This window comes from Myotis nattereri, assembly GCF_964212035.1.
Source record: "Myotis nattereri genome assembly, chromosome: 12".
NCBI lineage: Eukaryota > Metazoa > Chordata > Mammalia > Chiroptera > Vespertilionidae > Myotis > Myotis nattereri.
Window position 1 is genome coordinate 60,718,214 of NC_138087.1, and position 16,925 is coordinate 60,735,138.

A 16,925-nucleotide genomic window follows, 5' to 3' on the forward strand; every position below is an offset into this window, starting at 1 on the left:
GCACGGAGTTGGAAGCATGGAGCCTGAACATTAAACCTCTTCCCTCCAGGGCATCCCTGGAAGCTGGAAACACAAGGCCAGAGGCGACGGCCACCTGGCAGAGGCATCAAGCTGACAGTAACAGTGGTCATGCGTCGGGGTGACTCAAAACATTGGGTCCTGCCCTCTGCCCCCTGAAAACCTGGGGAAGACCACGCTGGGCCATGAGCCCAGCTCAGCTCAGAGGAAGGACCGGGAGCCAGAGACCTGAAGCTGTTCTGTCCCTACAAGTGCATCCATGAGAAGTCACTTCCCCCTCTGGACTCATTTTTCTCATTAATAATCTGTAGACGGAGATTAGCTGACCCATTCAGACCCATATTGTGACAATAAATTTAAAAAGCCAGTCTCCACATTGTCTCCGCTGAAAGGGAACAGCAGCCACTGTCTCCCCCACGGCCTCAAACGTATAATTATCTAAATCCTTACTCAACCACCTCAAACTTTACACTCTACCTTCTCTGAAAACGACTTTTACATACTTTAGATAAGTAAACTCTAAGCTCCTTCTACTTATTCCTGAGAAATTTATCCTTAAAAAAGAACTGAAAGATTCAAACGATACCCGTGGTTTTAATGTTCTGGGGTTTCAATGCTAAAAATTATCACTGAGTGAGTAATTCCATGGAAAAGTACTGTAAAGAGAATGACGTCATTTAATGATCATTACAACCCTAAGTAGTAGTGTCATTATCACCAATCAACAAACAAGGGCACTGAGGCTGAGAGAGACGGAGAAACCTGCCCGAGTTCACTCAGCAGAACCAGAATTCAAATCCAGGACGGTCGGCTCGGTTCATACTCCACATCACCCACTCAGTCTGCAGGGAAGGGTCTCTGCAGACGCCTTCTCTGGAGAGCAATCATGTTCCCCTCTAACCAAGTGAGTCAGCAAGCGGGCGCTGCCGGGCAGGCAACAGTGTAAGGAGGCTTCTCCATCAGAAGTTTCCAACTGGTTATCTTTCCTGTCAGTTTGCAGTTAAGCATCATTTAGAGAAAAACCAAGTTTCCAATAAATTGATGTGTCAAGTGCATCTGGTCCTATCATTGCTCAAGTAATGAAAAACTCCATCCTAGTTATGCTCTCCTCTACAATAAATACACACACACAAACACATACAGTAATTACTAATGTGAGGCCCATTCTCAGGACAACTACTATGTCACAGGTACTATTAGTATGCCCATTTTACAGATGAGGAGATTGAGGCACGAAGAACTAACTTGCCAGCAGATACATAAGTGGGGAGAAGCAGCCCTGGGGTGGAAATACAGACAATCTGGCTCCAGCTCCCATCTCACAGCCATGATGCTCTCCTGCCTTCAGGGGTGAGGAAGCCCAAGTCCTGGGCCTGCAACAGCACTGCTCACCTGAGCGAAGAATCCCTTCCGACTCCGCCGGGCAATCAGCAGCCTCTTCCACAGAAGGGCCACGAACTGCTGCTGAGTGAGTTTCCAGCCCTTCACCTGGTAGGAGCCTTTGCCATCCATCCCGCTGAGCAGGTCTGTTTCTCTGGATTCTGCAAGAAGCCAACATGAAGGTCACCTATCATCTGAAGCACTTGGATGTCACTGTGCTCCTTCCTCCCGCACCTGCAGGAACCATCTTGGAGGTTGAGTTTGGAGGGGAAAGTATCTCAGGAGTAAAGGACTTTCACATCCAAGAAAATGTTAGAACTCCCACAGCAGGCTCGGCCTTTTGTTCTCATCTGATGAGAGCAGGAAATGAAGGCGCCCGAGACAGTGAAGAGATGTGTTCACACGTGACTGGGTGTTACAGCCAGTTGTTCAGATAAATTGGGTCATCCCCGATTGCTTACGGAATACTCTGTGAAACGGGCCATGAACACAGGCTGACACCCTTGAGGACACACAATGGCAATCTGTCTCCCATCTATTAGACTTTTGGTAAAAAGTAGACACAGTCAAGTGACCTAAGTACAGACAGTGTCTGAAGTCAGGGAGAGCAGGAGAGTCACACACTCGCATGAGCAGGGAGAGCCAGACAGGTTTCTGTTCTTAAACATTCCATAGAAATCCTCGTCTTCAACAAATGATTTCCTAACTGTCATCTTACCAGTATCTGCTTGATTTCTTGCCTCCCTTTCTCCATCCCAGTCAAACACACAGGGAGACACACTCATCCAAAAGATCTAAGTCTAGAGCATGGGTGAGTCTAAAAGCAAAATCACCCTTCTGGGTCTTTCAAAATCATCCGCCCATTCAAAGAGGATTTATTCAACAGCTCAACACCCGAGGTGTGCAAGAAACTGGGACTCCACAGAAAAGATTCTAAATGGACTCAGAGGATTGATGGGCATCCTGGGAGGAAGACCCCAGCTAAGGGAAGGCAGTGATGAGGGTGGGCTTTCTCCTTCAGGCTGGATGGAATGGGAAACATTGGAAAAGGGAGAGTGGCTTTTCTCATTTTCCCACTTCCCTTGGGACCCTGCAGGCATCTACCATCGTGGTCACCAAAAGAACCCCAGAGAAGAACACATGAGGGAACACACGAGTTTCAAGATGTGGAACACAGATCTCGCCCACACGGACCTGGGTCTATGTCGGAATCATTGGGATCGACAGCATCGTCCTCAGTGAAGGGGTGAAGGCAACTCTGCTTGTCCCCGAAGGCCCGCCGGTTGCGTCTTGCCGGCAAAGTGCCATCTGAAGGCAAAGGGAAGGAATGCCCACATTTTATTTTACTTTTTACAAAATAAACTCTCTGCATCCATAATGAACTTATACACGAAAGATAGGAATATCATACAACAATGCAAAGGGAAAGGCCTAGCCCCGGTGAGCTGAGCGGCCTGCAGGAGGCACAGCCCAGGGTGCAGCCCCCGGAGGGTTACCTGAGGTCTCGGCGTCCACTCCACTCTCTTCAGCCACTTTGAGGAATATCTGCAAAATAAGAGAAATTGAGACTATTACAGGCTGCATGTGATGACGGCAGCCACCACCGCTGTGATGATCATCGAATGGTATGCTAGGCCCTAAACACAGGAAGGAGAAGCTTCACTTATTAATGCCACTTGGTCAGTCACTTCGGAGAGAAGCCTTTTTTACCGAAGAACACAGCCTCATTGGCGGGACTGTCAACCCAGACTGATTCTCACGTTAAAGCTACGGCCTCAGGACACTGCAGCAGAAGAAATGTGTTCCCCACCAACAGAGAATGAGCCGAGTGGCTTCTTCCAGGCGTGTGGCCCCAAGTCTTGGAGTGGGCTAGCGCCGTGAGACATGATCCAGGACAGAACGATCAGAAGACGATGGGTTTCCCTTCTCCTGAAGTGCTGTGGCAGGGGTCCAGACCCCAGAAGAGACTCTGAACTGGACCAATGACTTCCAAACGGATCTACAGGCCACTGCCGCGGAAGCACGCAACAGAAGCACCGACAGCAAGGCCTTCCCTCCAGAAGTTCCGATTCGAAGCCCTGCAGCTGAGCCTGGGCGTTCTGGTCGTCGATGATATCCCCAGAGGACTCTGCCGCACAGTCAAGCTTAGGGGTCCCTGGGCCAGACAACCTTACATCCCTTCCAGCCCTCAAGGCCTGGGATGTGTGTCCCTAAAGGGAATATGGGCTCTGAAGCCCAAAACCCCTTTTCAAATCCTCACTCAGCATCCCTGCGTGTCTACTTTCTCATCTTGCTATGATGGTTCAATGGAGCTGCAATGACTTAAAAAAAAGAAAAGAAAAGAAAAAAGACACCAAGCTTGGCACTTGGCACAAACAGAGTTTCATAAATGCCGGCCACCTCCTAGGCATGGCCGTGATGCGGTCACACCAGGAAGCAATCCTAATACTTCTTTCCCACTATCGCCCACTACAACCTTAAAGGGTTCACGGGGGCTGACCCTGCCCGGATGCCAGTGACCTCGGGACTCCGTGAGCAGTTCCAGGGTAACCTGTTCCCAGTGGAAACGCAGGCTGCGTGTCTGGCCTTCGCACTGTTGGCCCTGCTGTTCTGATGGCCGGGCCCTGAACTTACTTCCTCCAGGGTCGTCTCTGAGATGCCGTAGCTGGAGATGCCCAGGTCTGAGAGCCGGTCGTCGATCTCATGGAAGAGTTCCACAAAGGCGCCCTCTTTGGCAGCTTCGTAGGGCAGCACATAGGTCAGCTCATGCCCGATGTCTTCCACCAGCCGGGCCTCGGCCACGTGCTTCCGGATGAGGTTGGAGATGATGGCGACGTCTGTGGGGAGCAAAGCACACAGACGGCTCAGCCAGCGCAGAGGCCCCATACTGAGGTCCAGCCGTTCCCTGCCTTCTCCCTCTGCCTACCCCTCAGAACTCCACTAGCCATGCGCCGCACCTGTCTCAGATCCCTAAGTCATGCCACATGTTCATCTCTGGCCGTGAGTTCCTGGGGGCAAGAACTATGTCTTTGTATCCCCAAAACCAGGTCCATCGTAGGTTCAGTGCATGGGTGGATGCGTGGGTGGACGGATGACTCAGCTTGAAAGCCTGATTTCTATTGCCTACGCTCTAGGATTCTTCAGTGGAAAACTTGACTAAACAAACTTGAAAAGATTCTTCACCTTCCCCTAGAAAGATCCTTATATCTTTCTCAATAGAAGCCTAATCAGACAGTCCATGGAAGGAGTCTCCTCCCTGGAGAATGCTGGCGACGAGGACTGGGCAGAGAGGGTCGAGGTACAGACTTCTGTTGCATCCTCGCTACTGGTGACGCTGGCCTCCCCGCCACACACGTCTGGAGCAAACACAGCAGGCTATTCCCGATCTCCTGGGCTCTCAGCCTCCCTAGGACCTGAGCTCTAGTCCCTCCCCAGTGGCTTGGCCCTGAGCTCCGCATCCCTGGTCTCCCCGCCCCACTAAGGGATCCCCTCACCCCCAATCATCTCAGCTCTCTGAGGCCCTGCCCTGTCAGCTCCCAGACCAAGCTCCAGGCTTCCCAGCAAGCGTGAGGCCAACCCGCCACCAAGCTGCACCCTCTCCCACAGCCGCCCGGCCCGGCCCAGCAGCAAACCTTGAGTCAGCGCCACCAGCCTCTGCACCTCTCCGCCTCTGCCTCCACTCTGCCCAGCTGGGGGAAGCTCAGGCACCACCTGAATAAGAAACCCCAGAGTCCTTACCGATGGTCAGCGTGTCACTTTCATGGTCGCTGCCCAGGCCAGCATCAGAACTGCTTTGAGAAACACTGTCCTCCTGATGGCAAAGAAGGAGGTGAGAATGGGTCAGGGACCAGGCAAGGCACAGCCACCACCACCTTCGCCAGGGAGGGCTCCGAGAGGCTCTGTGTGTGAGAACTAGAGCAGAAAGCTTCTCCCGAGAGGCATGCAACGGGGCGGCCAGGCTTCTGGGCCACAGTCCAACATGTGTGCCGTGGGGATGGCCACCCTCCTGGAGGTGGGATGTCGGGATGCAGCGCCATCCACAGAACCATGGCCACCAATGGGTGCCGTGAGCAGGCCCTCGGCCGGCTGAGCATGGGAGTTACCTGGCTAGATGTCTAGTCAGTGCTTCTCAAGCTCTCATGTGTGTGTGTTTAATCACCAGGGCACTGTGATTAAATGCAGATCCTGAGCCGTCCTGGGGTGGCCCAAGTTTCTGCATTTCTAACAAGCTCCCGAACGTGATCCCAGTGCAGCTGTTTTTCAGACCACACTTGGGATAACCTGGTGCTAGTGAAAGGCAAGTGGACGGGAGCTCAAGGTTGGGATGTAAAGGTTTTAGGTGCCACGGGTTTCAGCACATTAATGAATCGCAGGCATGTACTGTGGTCCAGAGGAAAACGTCCTTGGTTATAGGGTTCTGGCCCCACCTCCATTATTTACCTGCTGGTTGAACTTGAATAAACTACCAAGCCACTATCAGCCTCCCTTCCCTCATCGTGGACAGTAATTACAGTATCTTATTCCCAGGGTTACTCTGCACTTTGAGATGATGTTTTTTTTAAAAAAAATGTGTAAGTAACAGCAAACGCTACAAAGAATTATCACCATCATTCTCTTTTGTGCTCAGAGTCTGCTAGACTGAGTGTCTGGCATGAACACGGTGCTCAGGAAACAGCGGCTTTGCAGATTGAACGGTGAGGTCACTGGGATGGCAAGGTAATGACAGGAGCAGCAGGGCCTCCTGCAGCCACGCAAGTCTCTTTTCTCCAACATAACAAAGTCCTCTAAGGACCTCCTCCATCACCCAGCCCACGTGCTTCCACAGGAAAACGCAAAAGGAATTCAACCGAGCTCGCACTATGGGAACAGAGGCCTCCCGAGCCTTCCACGATGCGGGATGATGGGATTCCACGGGAACCACAGCACCAACGTGGCGGAGGGGGTAGAGGGAGACAAGCCCTTCTCAGCCAGCAAGTCCCGACTCCCCGACCCCCGCCAGCCCCCGCACCAGCCCCCGCACCAGCAGAGGCGGCAGCTCACCTTTTTCAGGTACGACACGGTGCTGCTGCTGTTTCTGCAGGAGCTGAGGGAGGACTCCACATCCTTCTTGACCAGGGTCAGATAGTAGCCAGTTCCCATCTGGTTCTTCAGGAACAGGGAGGAGCCCACGCAGCACAGCTTCCCGTGGGAAATGATGGCGATCCTGTCCCCCAGGATGTCCGCTTCGTCCATGTGGTGTGTGGAGAGGATGATGGTGCGGCCTGCGGCGCAAACACAAGGACACGGGACGGTGAGACCTGTCGATGTGCACTGACTGCAGTGGCTAGAGCTAAAATGTTAGCAGGGGGAAGCATGGGAGAAAGACCTGGAGGCTGGTGGCCAGGACCACTAAGCTGTGGGCATAGCTGCTGCATCCTCGTAAAAACAAAAACGAACATTTGGGGAAGACGACCTGCCAGGCAGTGTGCTAGGTGGTCTACATGCATTCTCCTTTAACTTAATCCTCCATAGGGTAGGCTCGACTGTTATCACAGGTAAAGAAACTGAGGCAAGTTAAATGGCTTTTCCTAGGCCTCAGGGCCAGCCAGGGCTGGTTCCAAAGCCTGTACTCCTCCTTGTAACCATAAGGTGGCAACCTTACATATCATCTAAATCTCTAAGCAGACTGCCAATCATGCCCCTGCACGTCCCCCACCCACTCATTTATTCATCCACTCTTTCGACAAACATAAATTTAATGCACCATATTGGGGACAGAGATGAACAAGGACACATCCTCTGCTCTCAGGGACCTCAGTCAAGAGGGGACATGGTTATATGACACGTGGGTACGTTTTTACTAGAGATGGTGGTGGGGGCTGTGGGAGCCCAAAGGAGATGCCCTTTATCCCGTTTCCCTTCTTCTTGCAGACTCTGAGGTCATGAAGCGTAAACTTTAAGCATCCTATAAACCAGGCCTCCCCCTACACACAGGGGGGCGCACAGCTTTCAGAAAATGAGTTCCGCATTTTCCTTGAGAAGCAATTCTGTTGCTCTAGCAAGAACAGCCATTAGCTATGGCTATCCTTCTCGAGCCTCTTCCTCCCTTCTTCCCTCCCAGCCCACAACACAGGATAAATGCACATCATTTACCTTGCCGGTATTTCAGCAGGAGCTCCCATATTCCCCGGCGGGAGTAAGGATCCACGCCGGCTGTGGGCTCATCCAGAATAACAACCTTGGATCCCCCAACAAAGGCCAAGGCCACAGACAGCTTTCTCTGCATTCCACCTGTAAGCAGGAGAGAGGGAGGCTGAGGACAGTGAGGCAGGGCAGAAGCGGCGAGAGAAGAATGGAGGCACCCAGACCATCCAGGGACAGGCCGGGGGAAGGGGAGGAGGGGGCGGGTAAAGGGAAGAGGGGAAGGAAGGCGGCTCTAGGCCTCACCTGACAGCTGATTGGTTTTGCTTTTCAGTTTGCTGGGTGGCAAACCGACATCCAGGGCCATCTGCTCCATGTCCGCCTTCACAAACTTCTCTGAGAGGCCTTTCAGGCGGGCGTAGAACCAGATGTGCTCTTCCACAGTCAGCCTGGGGACAGAGGGGCAGCTCAGCCCTGGGCCCTGCAGGACGCTCCGGAATACAGGGTCTCTCTGGAACCCCGCCAACCAACCGAGAAGCTGGCTCTGCATTAACCTGGAGCTGCCCCCCTGAACTTCAAAGGCCCTCAGACCCTCAGAGAAGGGAGAGCCCTGTGGAGGGCATGAGCATGAGCTGCTCGCTTCACACAAAAGGAAATTGGGCCTCAGAAGGATAAAGTCCTTGGCCCAGGTTACAGAGCCCAGGTCTTTCTCTGCTCCACCACAGGGCTCCCTGGGGGACCTCCTACTTGCTGGTGGGACAACCCAGCATCAGGGAGGGCTGTGGCAGGAGAGAGGATGGGCCCATCGACCCTCCAGAAAGACAGCAATGGACAGCACCATTTCCCAAGCCCTCATCCTCGGGCGGGGCTGATGGAACATCTCCCATCCTACAGTTTACCTCCTCCTTTTCCTAAAGTTGAGGGACAACCAGGTCTCCAAGCGTCCAGGTGAGGACACCACCAAAGAGCATAAAACGCTTAGGTCCTCCTCTGCCCCTGACTCATGACCCCACACGTCCAGAGAGGCTCCGCCCTCCTGTGCTGCTGGTACTCACATGTCAAAGAGCACATTGTGCTGGGGGCAGACCCCCAGGTTCTGCCGGATGGTACTCATCTCGGAGCGAATGTCTTTCCCCAGGATGTAGGCAGTGCCCGAGGTGGGAGGGAACAGCCCAGTCAGGATGGACCTGAGGACAGAATGTTTGAGTCCAGGAGTCAGTGTGAAGCCCCACCTTCCCAGAAACGCTCCATACCCGGCTGCAAAGCCAGCACAGAGCAGAGGCATCAAGCCTCCCACCCCCGACTCCTTCCTAATGGACTCTGACACCCCACAAAGCAAACAAGCCTTCACTTTAGTGACTGACTATGTGTGGGCCATGTATTCAAAGTGACCACCTCAGTATGAGCACTTTTTAATGAACTCCAATTTGCACTGGAAACTAGTTTCGGACATGGATTCTGCATGCCTACGATCATGTCCACATAAAATGGATGAACAAGAAAGTATTCAAGATAAAAATAATTTTGTTTGTGTTAATGGTAGGATTTTTGTACGCCTTTTAAGGATTTTCTGCAGTGTTCGTAACATATTGGTTTTGCATTAAAAAAAAGATAAAATAGAAAAAGGTCACCCCCAATGACATATCCTTTGCAATGGCTGAGGGACCACACTGAAAGCCGCTAAGGCTAATTCTGTTGTTTCCATGGCCTTCACGCCCTTTGGAAGCTGCCCACTAGAAGGTCCTCATAGGTCCAGGGAAGACAAGCATACAGCCAGCTGCCCAGCTGCTTCTCACAGCTGCTTAGAGACAGAGTTCCTGGAAAATGCTACCTCCCTCCAACACATCTAATCTTTCTTGTCTCACATTTCTGGGCAAAGCAGCTCCAAAAGAGAACCTTTCTCAGAGCTGTGAGAACTTCACGTTCCAAGCACACTGCCGAGAACTGAATGGGAACGGTCATGAAAAGGCCCCCAGACTGTTGTAGGCTGAATCAACAACATATAGTAAACCCGGCCTTTGGAAAGCACCATCTGATTAGATAGCATTTTTACACTCATCCTCTCCGTGTGTCCTGCCCTTGCTTGCCCCAGTGACCAACGCAGTGTGCTTAGGGATGGATTTCTAACTGTGCTCAAGGACCGCCCTGGGGCTGATTCTGAGAGAACCACGCCCTCTTACATGGTGGTGGTCTTCCCGGCTCCGTTGTGGCCCAGAAAGGAAGTGATCTGGCCCTCGTAGAAATTCAGGGTCAGGCCATCGACAGCCACCTTCATGCCATCTCGGTAAACCTTCATCAGGTTCTGAATGGACACACCCAACTTCAGGTGGCTGGGCTCTTCCTCCATGCAGACTGTGAGAAGAGAGAACACAGGAACGAATGCAGAAGACAATGACGCGCGGCCTGTGGAGACCAGCAGCTGGGCTTGTACTTTAAGAGCTGTCCCCTCTCCATGGCCCCTTCTGGTTTCCCAGGAAGGAGGACAGGCTATAAATACAGGGGTGCACAGAAGTAGGCTAATCATAATACATAAGTAATATAATAGCTGATAAATAAATAATAGTACAAGAATAAACTCTGTTTCACGTACTCACAACTTGTAAACATACTTTTGCCCACCCCTGTATTTACTTAGGGCCCATTTGGGCACTGGTGTTGGTGATGGGAACACAATGATACAGGAGGATCGGTCCTGTAGGGGGGAAAGACTTGACAATCAGTTAAAATACAAGATGCGAAAAGCTCTTTAAAAAACACATCTGAAGTGGCATGACACTTGTGGTGCAGCCATCTTGTGGAGTACTCCTCAGCAATGAAGAGGAACAATCTGTTGATACACATCACAACTTGGATGGATCTCAAGGGAATTACACAGAATAAAAATCCAATCTCAAAAGATCATATATTGTAAGGTGCCATTTATATAACATTATGGAAATAATAAAATTATAGAAGTGGAGAACAGAATCTTGATTGACAGATGTCACAGAATGGGGAGGAAGGGCTGTGGCTATGAAAGGGTCACAGGAGGGAGCTTGTGGTGAAAAAAACAGTGTTGCATCTTGACTGAAGCAGTGATTACGTGAACCTATACAAGTGATAAAACTGCACAGAACTTAACAAACACACACACACACACACACACACACACACACACACGTGCATGTAACACGAGGGCATGAAATCTGAAGGTGTGTGAAATGGACCAATGTCAATTTCATGGTTTTGAGATTGTCCTATAGTTATGTTAGGTGTCACTATTGGAGAAAACTGGGTGAAAGATACAAGTTTCCTTTTGTAACTTCCCTCCAAGAACCTGAGCAAAGAGTCCAGAAGGCAGAGCCTTTGCTGAACTATAGGCATCACCACCCGCAGGTGAGGACCCAGGAGAGGATGAGGCTCTGGGTAACGGAGGTGAGAACGCTAAGAAGCCCAGGCTGAGCCCGTGGCAGCCACGTGGTGGCAGCCACCGGTTCCTACAGCTGTCTCCATGGTAACGCAGGCAGTGAGAGGACGGTTCCACAATCACAGCTGTATTTGTCTCTTCCTTCTTCTCATTACGATGGCATGAACAGTGGAGGGGTGGTGGGGAGGGTGGAGGAGGAGGCTTAGAGTCACTTCCCAAGAAGCCAAGAAAACACGCCTCAGGGACTCAGATGCTGACTCTCTGACATGTCAGCAGCACTGACACAAACAGCTTGGGAGACCTGGGAAAGGGACAAGGAGTGGTTTTAGACTCTTGCCCCCAGCAGTCAGTGGGGGCAGCAGCACTCACTTTCAGATGCGCCCTTCTGGCTGGAACCAGGATGGCTCTTCTCATCACTTTCCTCACCCAACCAGTAGGACTTGGTGCAAGGAAAATACCAGGGCCTGGGGATTCCATACTGGCCTGAAAGCAAAGCACAGGTATGAATCAAGCTCGGCCACATTCCAACATTCCTGAGATTTCCCAACCAGACCCTCTCTCTCCTTGCGCTGCCTTCCTTCCGAGACGAGACAGGACAGGCTGGAATGGAAGGGGGGAGGGGGAGCTACCATTTGATGAGACTACTTTGTATGACATAAGTTTGCACCTCTTTGAATCTCCCAACCACCCCATGACACGGCTGTCGTTCCTATTTTAGAAAGGAGGAAACTGAGGGATAATTCCTCTACCCAAGATCACTCAGCCAGTAAGTGGAGGACTCAGAATTGAATTCAGATCTGTATGATACAAAATTGCATATCCTATGCAGGAAGTTCAGGTAGGGATAATAAACATTTCACGTATACCTACCCACCTTCCCTTAGGGGAAAATTAGAAGGTGAACCAGAAAGAGTTAAACCTTGCTCTCTCAGAATTTGATCTTACATGAAAATGTCTCCAAGGCAGGTCTTGGTCAAGGAGATGTATTAAGGGAAGTAGCGAATAAATTTTTATGAATGCTAATTCAATTAGATCACAAGCCAGGGCTTGGAGCCAATATATTTGTTATTCACAAGCTGTGCTGAGGAAACAGAGCCTCCACCAGTGGTAACTCTGGGGATGCAGATGAGAGAATTGGGTCAGCTCTGGGAGCAATCTCCTGGGCCAGCTGACCCAGGGTAACCCAACTGGGTTCACCTCCAAGCACTGACACTTACCAGCTGTGTGGCTAGAGGCAATTATTTCACTTCTCTGAGTCACAGTTTTATCATTTGCAAACACTGGTTATAACAGCAACTTCTTCACTGCAGTCTTATGAGTATTTTAAATGAACCAAAGTATATAAAACACTTTGGACAGTGCCTGGCACAGAGAGCTTAAGAAATAAGCGCTAGCCGGCCGGCATGGCTCAGTGGTTGAGCATCGACCTATGAACCAGGAGGACATGGTTTGATTCCCGGTCAGGGCACATGCCCAAGTTGCAGGCTCAATCCCCAGTGGGGAGGGGCAGGGGGCGTGCAGGAGGCAGCCAATCAATGATTCTCTCTCATCATTGATGTTTCTCTCTCTCTCTCCCTTCCTCTCTGAAATCAGTAAACATATAATTTTAAAAAAGAAAAAGGGCTGAATCGGTAGTAAGAGTTGTACTTTTAACATCAGCTGCTTCTCCTTGGTCTGTGTGTTTGCCATAGGTCTAGAGACATAGGTCTAAAGCCGTAGCCACTCTCCAGGGAGCCCCTGACCCTGCAGAAGTCCGAGCAACAAGGGAGACAAGCTCTGCAGCTACAAGTCGCATGTCCCTAGCAGACGTCTAAAGCAGGGCAGAAGCTTGGTGTACCTGGGAAGACAGCCTCGATGTACCACGTCATCACCCCATAGAGGAAGGCATCAAACAGCATCATAGAGACCGAGGTGGTGAGGTTGAAGCCATCTTCCTCCACGGGGCTCTCGAAGAGGTTGTCCCACTGCACCCCAATGCCCTGCTCCTCGAAAAGGGCAAAGTACTCACAGCCAAACCCGAAAGCCACGGGGGAGAGCAGGCTCTGTGAGAAAGAGGCGAAAGTCACTTATCCATCTCCTGTCTCCTTTTTCTAACACTTCCCATGTAAATTTCACCTGGAGAAATCTGAATGTGCAAAATGGATCAATTACAAGACATGGAAGTAGTCATCTACAGGGTCCCTCTGGGGGAGTGGGCTCCTTGACAGCATATAAAATGATTCTATTTATAGCCACTCATTATGCGCACACATTTCGGAAACGCGGTATGATGAAGTGTAAAACTTTTAGAATTTTATGCTCCCAAAGATGCCCCAAGGGCTCAACATTCCTGCGCCCCACACATACACTCATACATCACCAAGATCCTCCGAGCCCTCTGCTCAGCAGTGATGGCTCCTGTCAGAGCAGCCTGCCTGGGGCCCCTGATATTTAAGGGTCCAAACCAAGGCACCTGGAGGTGACTTTTGGAAGTGATCCGGGGACAGCTGGCAACTCACCCTTACATGGGCTTACACAGCCTTGAAGGCCCCTCCTCCCGTGGACAAAGGAGGGAGGTGTTGAGGGCAGGGGTCCGTGGGAGATGGGGCACTTGCTCCTCAGTTTTTTCAGTTCAGAAAACGTTACTCAAGTGAGACCCAAGCTGGACACAAGGAGCACAGAGTCAAGGAGGAGCCCCCTGTGACCTCAAGAGGTTTCAGTTCTACCTGTAGCTGTGACTTACGGTGAGTTCACATGGGGGTGGAGACAAAAGGTGGAAATGGCATCTACTGTCTAAAGAGGCTCCCCAATGCCATCTACCCACAGCTAGGTGGATGGTACGGCCTGGCTCTGAAAAATTCCATCTGATTCAATTGGGCCATTCGATTCACTGAGAGGACTAACGGTAAACAATTTCATGAGACGCAGCCCCTGCCTTCAAGCAGTTTAGAATCTAGCTCTGAGCTTCCCATCCCATCCCACTGGAGACTCTCTCAGCCTGGGCTGCAGCAGAGGTGAAGCCCAGGGGCGGCTGGGGCAGCGGCGACCACAGAGAGGCCAGGGTCACTCACCGCGAAGATCTTGAGCGTGAAGCCCACGTAGTCCTGCCAGGCCACACACAGGACGTAGGGCAGGTACAGCATGAAGTAGATGATGCCCCCGCAGGCGGCCGCCAGGTTGGCCCGGGAGAAGAGCGTGCTGATGAGGAAGCACTGCAGGATGGTCACCACGGCGAACACGGACAGGAAGACAAACACCACGCTGGGGTCGCTGTAGGGCAGCAGGTTTCCCAACTGGAAAGGAAGAGACCCAATAAACGTGCTGCCTCTTCAACCAGCAAGCACATCCTCGCATGGCCTGCAGGACGAAGCGAGGCTCATTCCTTCTCCTCTTAGAGATGATACTGAGGAACGGTGCTGTTTGTTTTTCTGATGAAGAAGCCAAAGCCTAGAGGAAGGGAAATGACTAACCCAGGACCACACAGCAAAATAGTGGTAAGTCAGGACCAGAACAGAGTCCAGGGTTGACACTCATCAAGGTTTATCTCAACAATTTTGTTCTTTGTTTCTCAAAGCAATCTGACCTGGCTTTTCTTTTAAATGACTATGACTCCTGGCGCCAAGAGAGTTGTGAGAGAGACGGCAACCCACACGACTTCCCCCTCCAACAGCCAAGGAAAGTGGCCAGGCAATCGTAACATCCCCCTTGACAACCGGCCATGGATCCCACACTCACATAGTCACCTGAACTCGGTGGACCTTTACGTTTATCTGCAGGAGTTGGGTGTATCTGAGCAGGACCTGCCAGCATGCAGTAGTCCCAGAGTAGCTCCCATGCAACTGCTACAGGACCCCCACACCCACCACAGAGCTCCGTCCCTCACAGTCAGGCACCAGAGCATGAGAGGGGTTCGCTTCTAGCAAGAACTGCTCTGCCACAGGGTCCGATGACCTCAGTGAAGTCCGTAACCCTCCTTGGTCTCATTTCCTTGTGCGTTCGGTGGGTTATTTAGTGAGGATATACTAAGACGGCACCAGTGATAAGATTTAAGCAGTGTTGGGCAATCGATAAGTGCGCATTTGTAATGAATAGTAACTAGTATGACACTGAATGTTAGTTCCTATGCCACTGTACTCACCCCCTCTTTAAAATCATTTATTTTTATCAGATGGGTCCTTTACGGAAATGATTCTGGAGAAAGAAAACTGGCCTACAAATTTATTAATGTATGTGGTGGACAGAGAACTGTGCCTACAGTCCCCTTCTGGGGGGACCTGTCCGGCTGTCAGCCTCCAGGTACCAAATTCTCTGGGTCTGTTACCGCTGCAGAGAGCACCTGGCCCTGGGGAACACACACGTTCAAGGACTGGCTGAGGGGCCTGGGCAGGGGATGCCAGGGAGGGAGGCCTTGGGGAGCCTAAAGAGCTGGGCACTTCAGCTCCATGAGGGACAGCTCTGACAAGCATATAGGCTCCTAGTGCCCATGGGGTTGCCTTGCATTGCCGTTCAATTGCTCCCTTTGCCCAGTCCTGCATCCTCCCCAGAGACATTGATCCCTAATAAATATTCATATGCCAAGCGGTTCCAGCCTCTGCTTCCAGGAAACCTAACCTGTAACCATGTGTCTTTCTGACTACAGTTTCTAGATCGGCGGTTCTCAACCTGTGGGTCGCGACCCCTTTGGGAGTCGAACAACCCTTTCTTTCACAGGGATTGCCTAAGACCATCGGAAAACACATATATAATTACATATTGTTTTTGTGATTAATCACTATGCTTTAATTATGTTCAATTTGTGACAATGAAAATACATCCTGCATATCAGATGTTTACATTACGATTCATAACAGTAGCAAAATTATAGTTATGAAGTAGCAATGAAAATAATTTTATGGTTGGGGGTCACCACAACATGAGGAACTGTATTAAAGGGTCGCGGCATTAGGAAGGTTGGGAACCACTGTTCTAGATATTCCAGGAAGCACCGCCCAATATGAGTAAGGCAATGACCAGCTTTCAGATGCTGTCATGAACCTCTGCCCAGCAAACAGCATGGCACAAGGTAAGTGTGTGCTTACTTGGGAAGCAAGCACCCTGAGCTGTAATCCTGCTTAGCTGCTACCCAGCTAGGCTGACCTTGAGAAAGTCATTGTCCCTGCCAGGGCCTCACTTTTCCCAACTTTAAATTGGGGGCATTGCAGGAGATGGCATGTCTGACCCCTTCCCTCCCAAAGAATATTTGCTTTTCTCCCCCTCACGCAGCCCATGCTGGGAAGAGTCAGGGGGCAGCCTTACTTTCAGGATGACCACCAGCAGGCTGGCGCTCACGAGCAGAGGGATGAGGCTGCTGATGAACCAGCTGAACCAGAGGATGCCATTATCCAGGCCCATGATACGCATGGTCTCCTTCAGCCGCGCCTCCTTCTCGTACACGATGCCCTTGATGATCACAGCCACCGAGTAGATCCAGGCCAGTGTCATGAAGAGAGGCATGGACCGGCTCATCACCCGCAGGAAGCTGAGGTCCCAGGAAGGGAGGGGGGAGAATTAAAGACAAGTGTGAGCCAGACTCATGGGCCAACGCCTCCAGGCCTGCAATGCAAGAGAGAGCACCACAACTGAGCCAAAGATGGCAGGCCCTCTGCACCCGGACACACAGAGGGCTCATGGCATGAGCAGTGCAATGTAGCAATAAAAAACAACGTATTGCCAAAATAAACTTCTTTGGGGGCCTGCTTTAGTAACTAGGTAACTCCGGGATGTCATTAACCTAAATGTGGGTGATTTTAAATGACTAAAACAAAACAAAACAAAAAACAAAAAACCCCAAACTCATTCTCTCATGAAAGTTCAACATCTCCAGGGTCATCGCATTGCACTACTGACTTGCCTTGCACAACCAATATGACAGATGGTGCAGAAACACACATCAGGCAGCTCTTGTCAGGGGTATTTCCAAACAGGAACAGGAAATGCAGTGAGGCAAATGGGACGCAGAATCTGGTCCCTGAAAATCGAGGTC

The 16,925-nt window shown here is 51.1% G+C and overlaps 1 protein-coding gene across 1 annotated transcript in view; it reads right to left on the reverse strand.

Annotated features, from left to right (window-relative positions):
* The window catches only part of ABCA1 (ATP binding cassette subfamily A member 1), a 114,360-nt gene that overhangs the window by 25,834 nt on the left and 71,601 nt on the right, over positions 1-16,925 (reverse strand). The window contains exons 15-28 of the mRNA XM_081103435.1: positions 16,199-16,421; positions 13,975-14,196; positions 12,762-12,966; positions 11,294-11,407; positions 9,699-9,870; positions 8,574-8,705; positions 7,825-7,967; positions 7,531-7,668; positions 6,439-6,659; positions 5,137-5,209; positions 4,033-4,235; positions 2,895-2,943; positions 2,593-2,706; positions 1,411-1,559 (exon numbers count right to left, since the gene is read on the reverse strand). Coding sequence (XP_080959561.1) covers positions 1,411-1,559; positions 2,593-2,706; positions 2,895-2,943; positions 4,033-4,235; positions 5,137-5,209; positions 6,439-6,659; positions 7,531-7,668; positions 7,825-7,967; positions 8,574-8,705; positions 9,699-9,870; positions 11,294-11,407; positions 12,762-12,966; positions 13,975-14,196; positions 16,199-16,421 — 2,158 coding nt within the window. The remainder of the gene's footprint in view (positions 1-1,410; positions 1,560-2,592; positions 2,707-2,894; positions 2,944-4,032; positions 4,236-5,136; positions 5,210-6,438; positions 6,660-7,530; positions 7,669-7,824; positions 7,968-8,573; positions 8,706-9,698; positions 9,871-11,293; positions 11,408-12,761; positions 12,967-13,974; positions 14,197-16,198; positions 16,422-16,925) is intronic.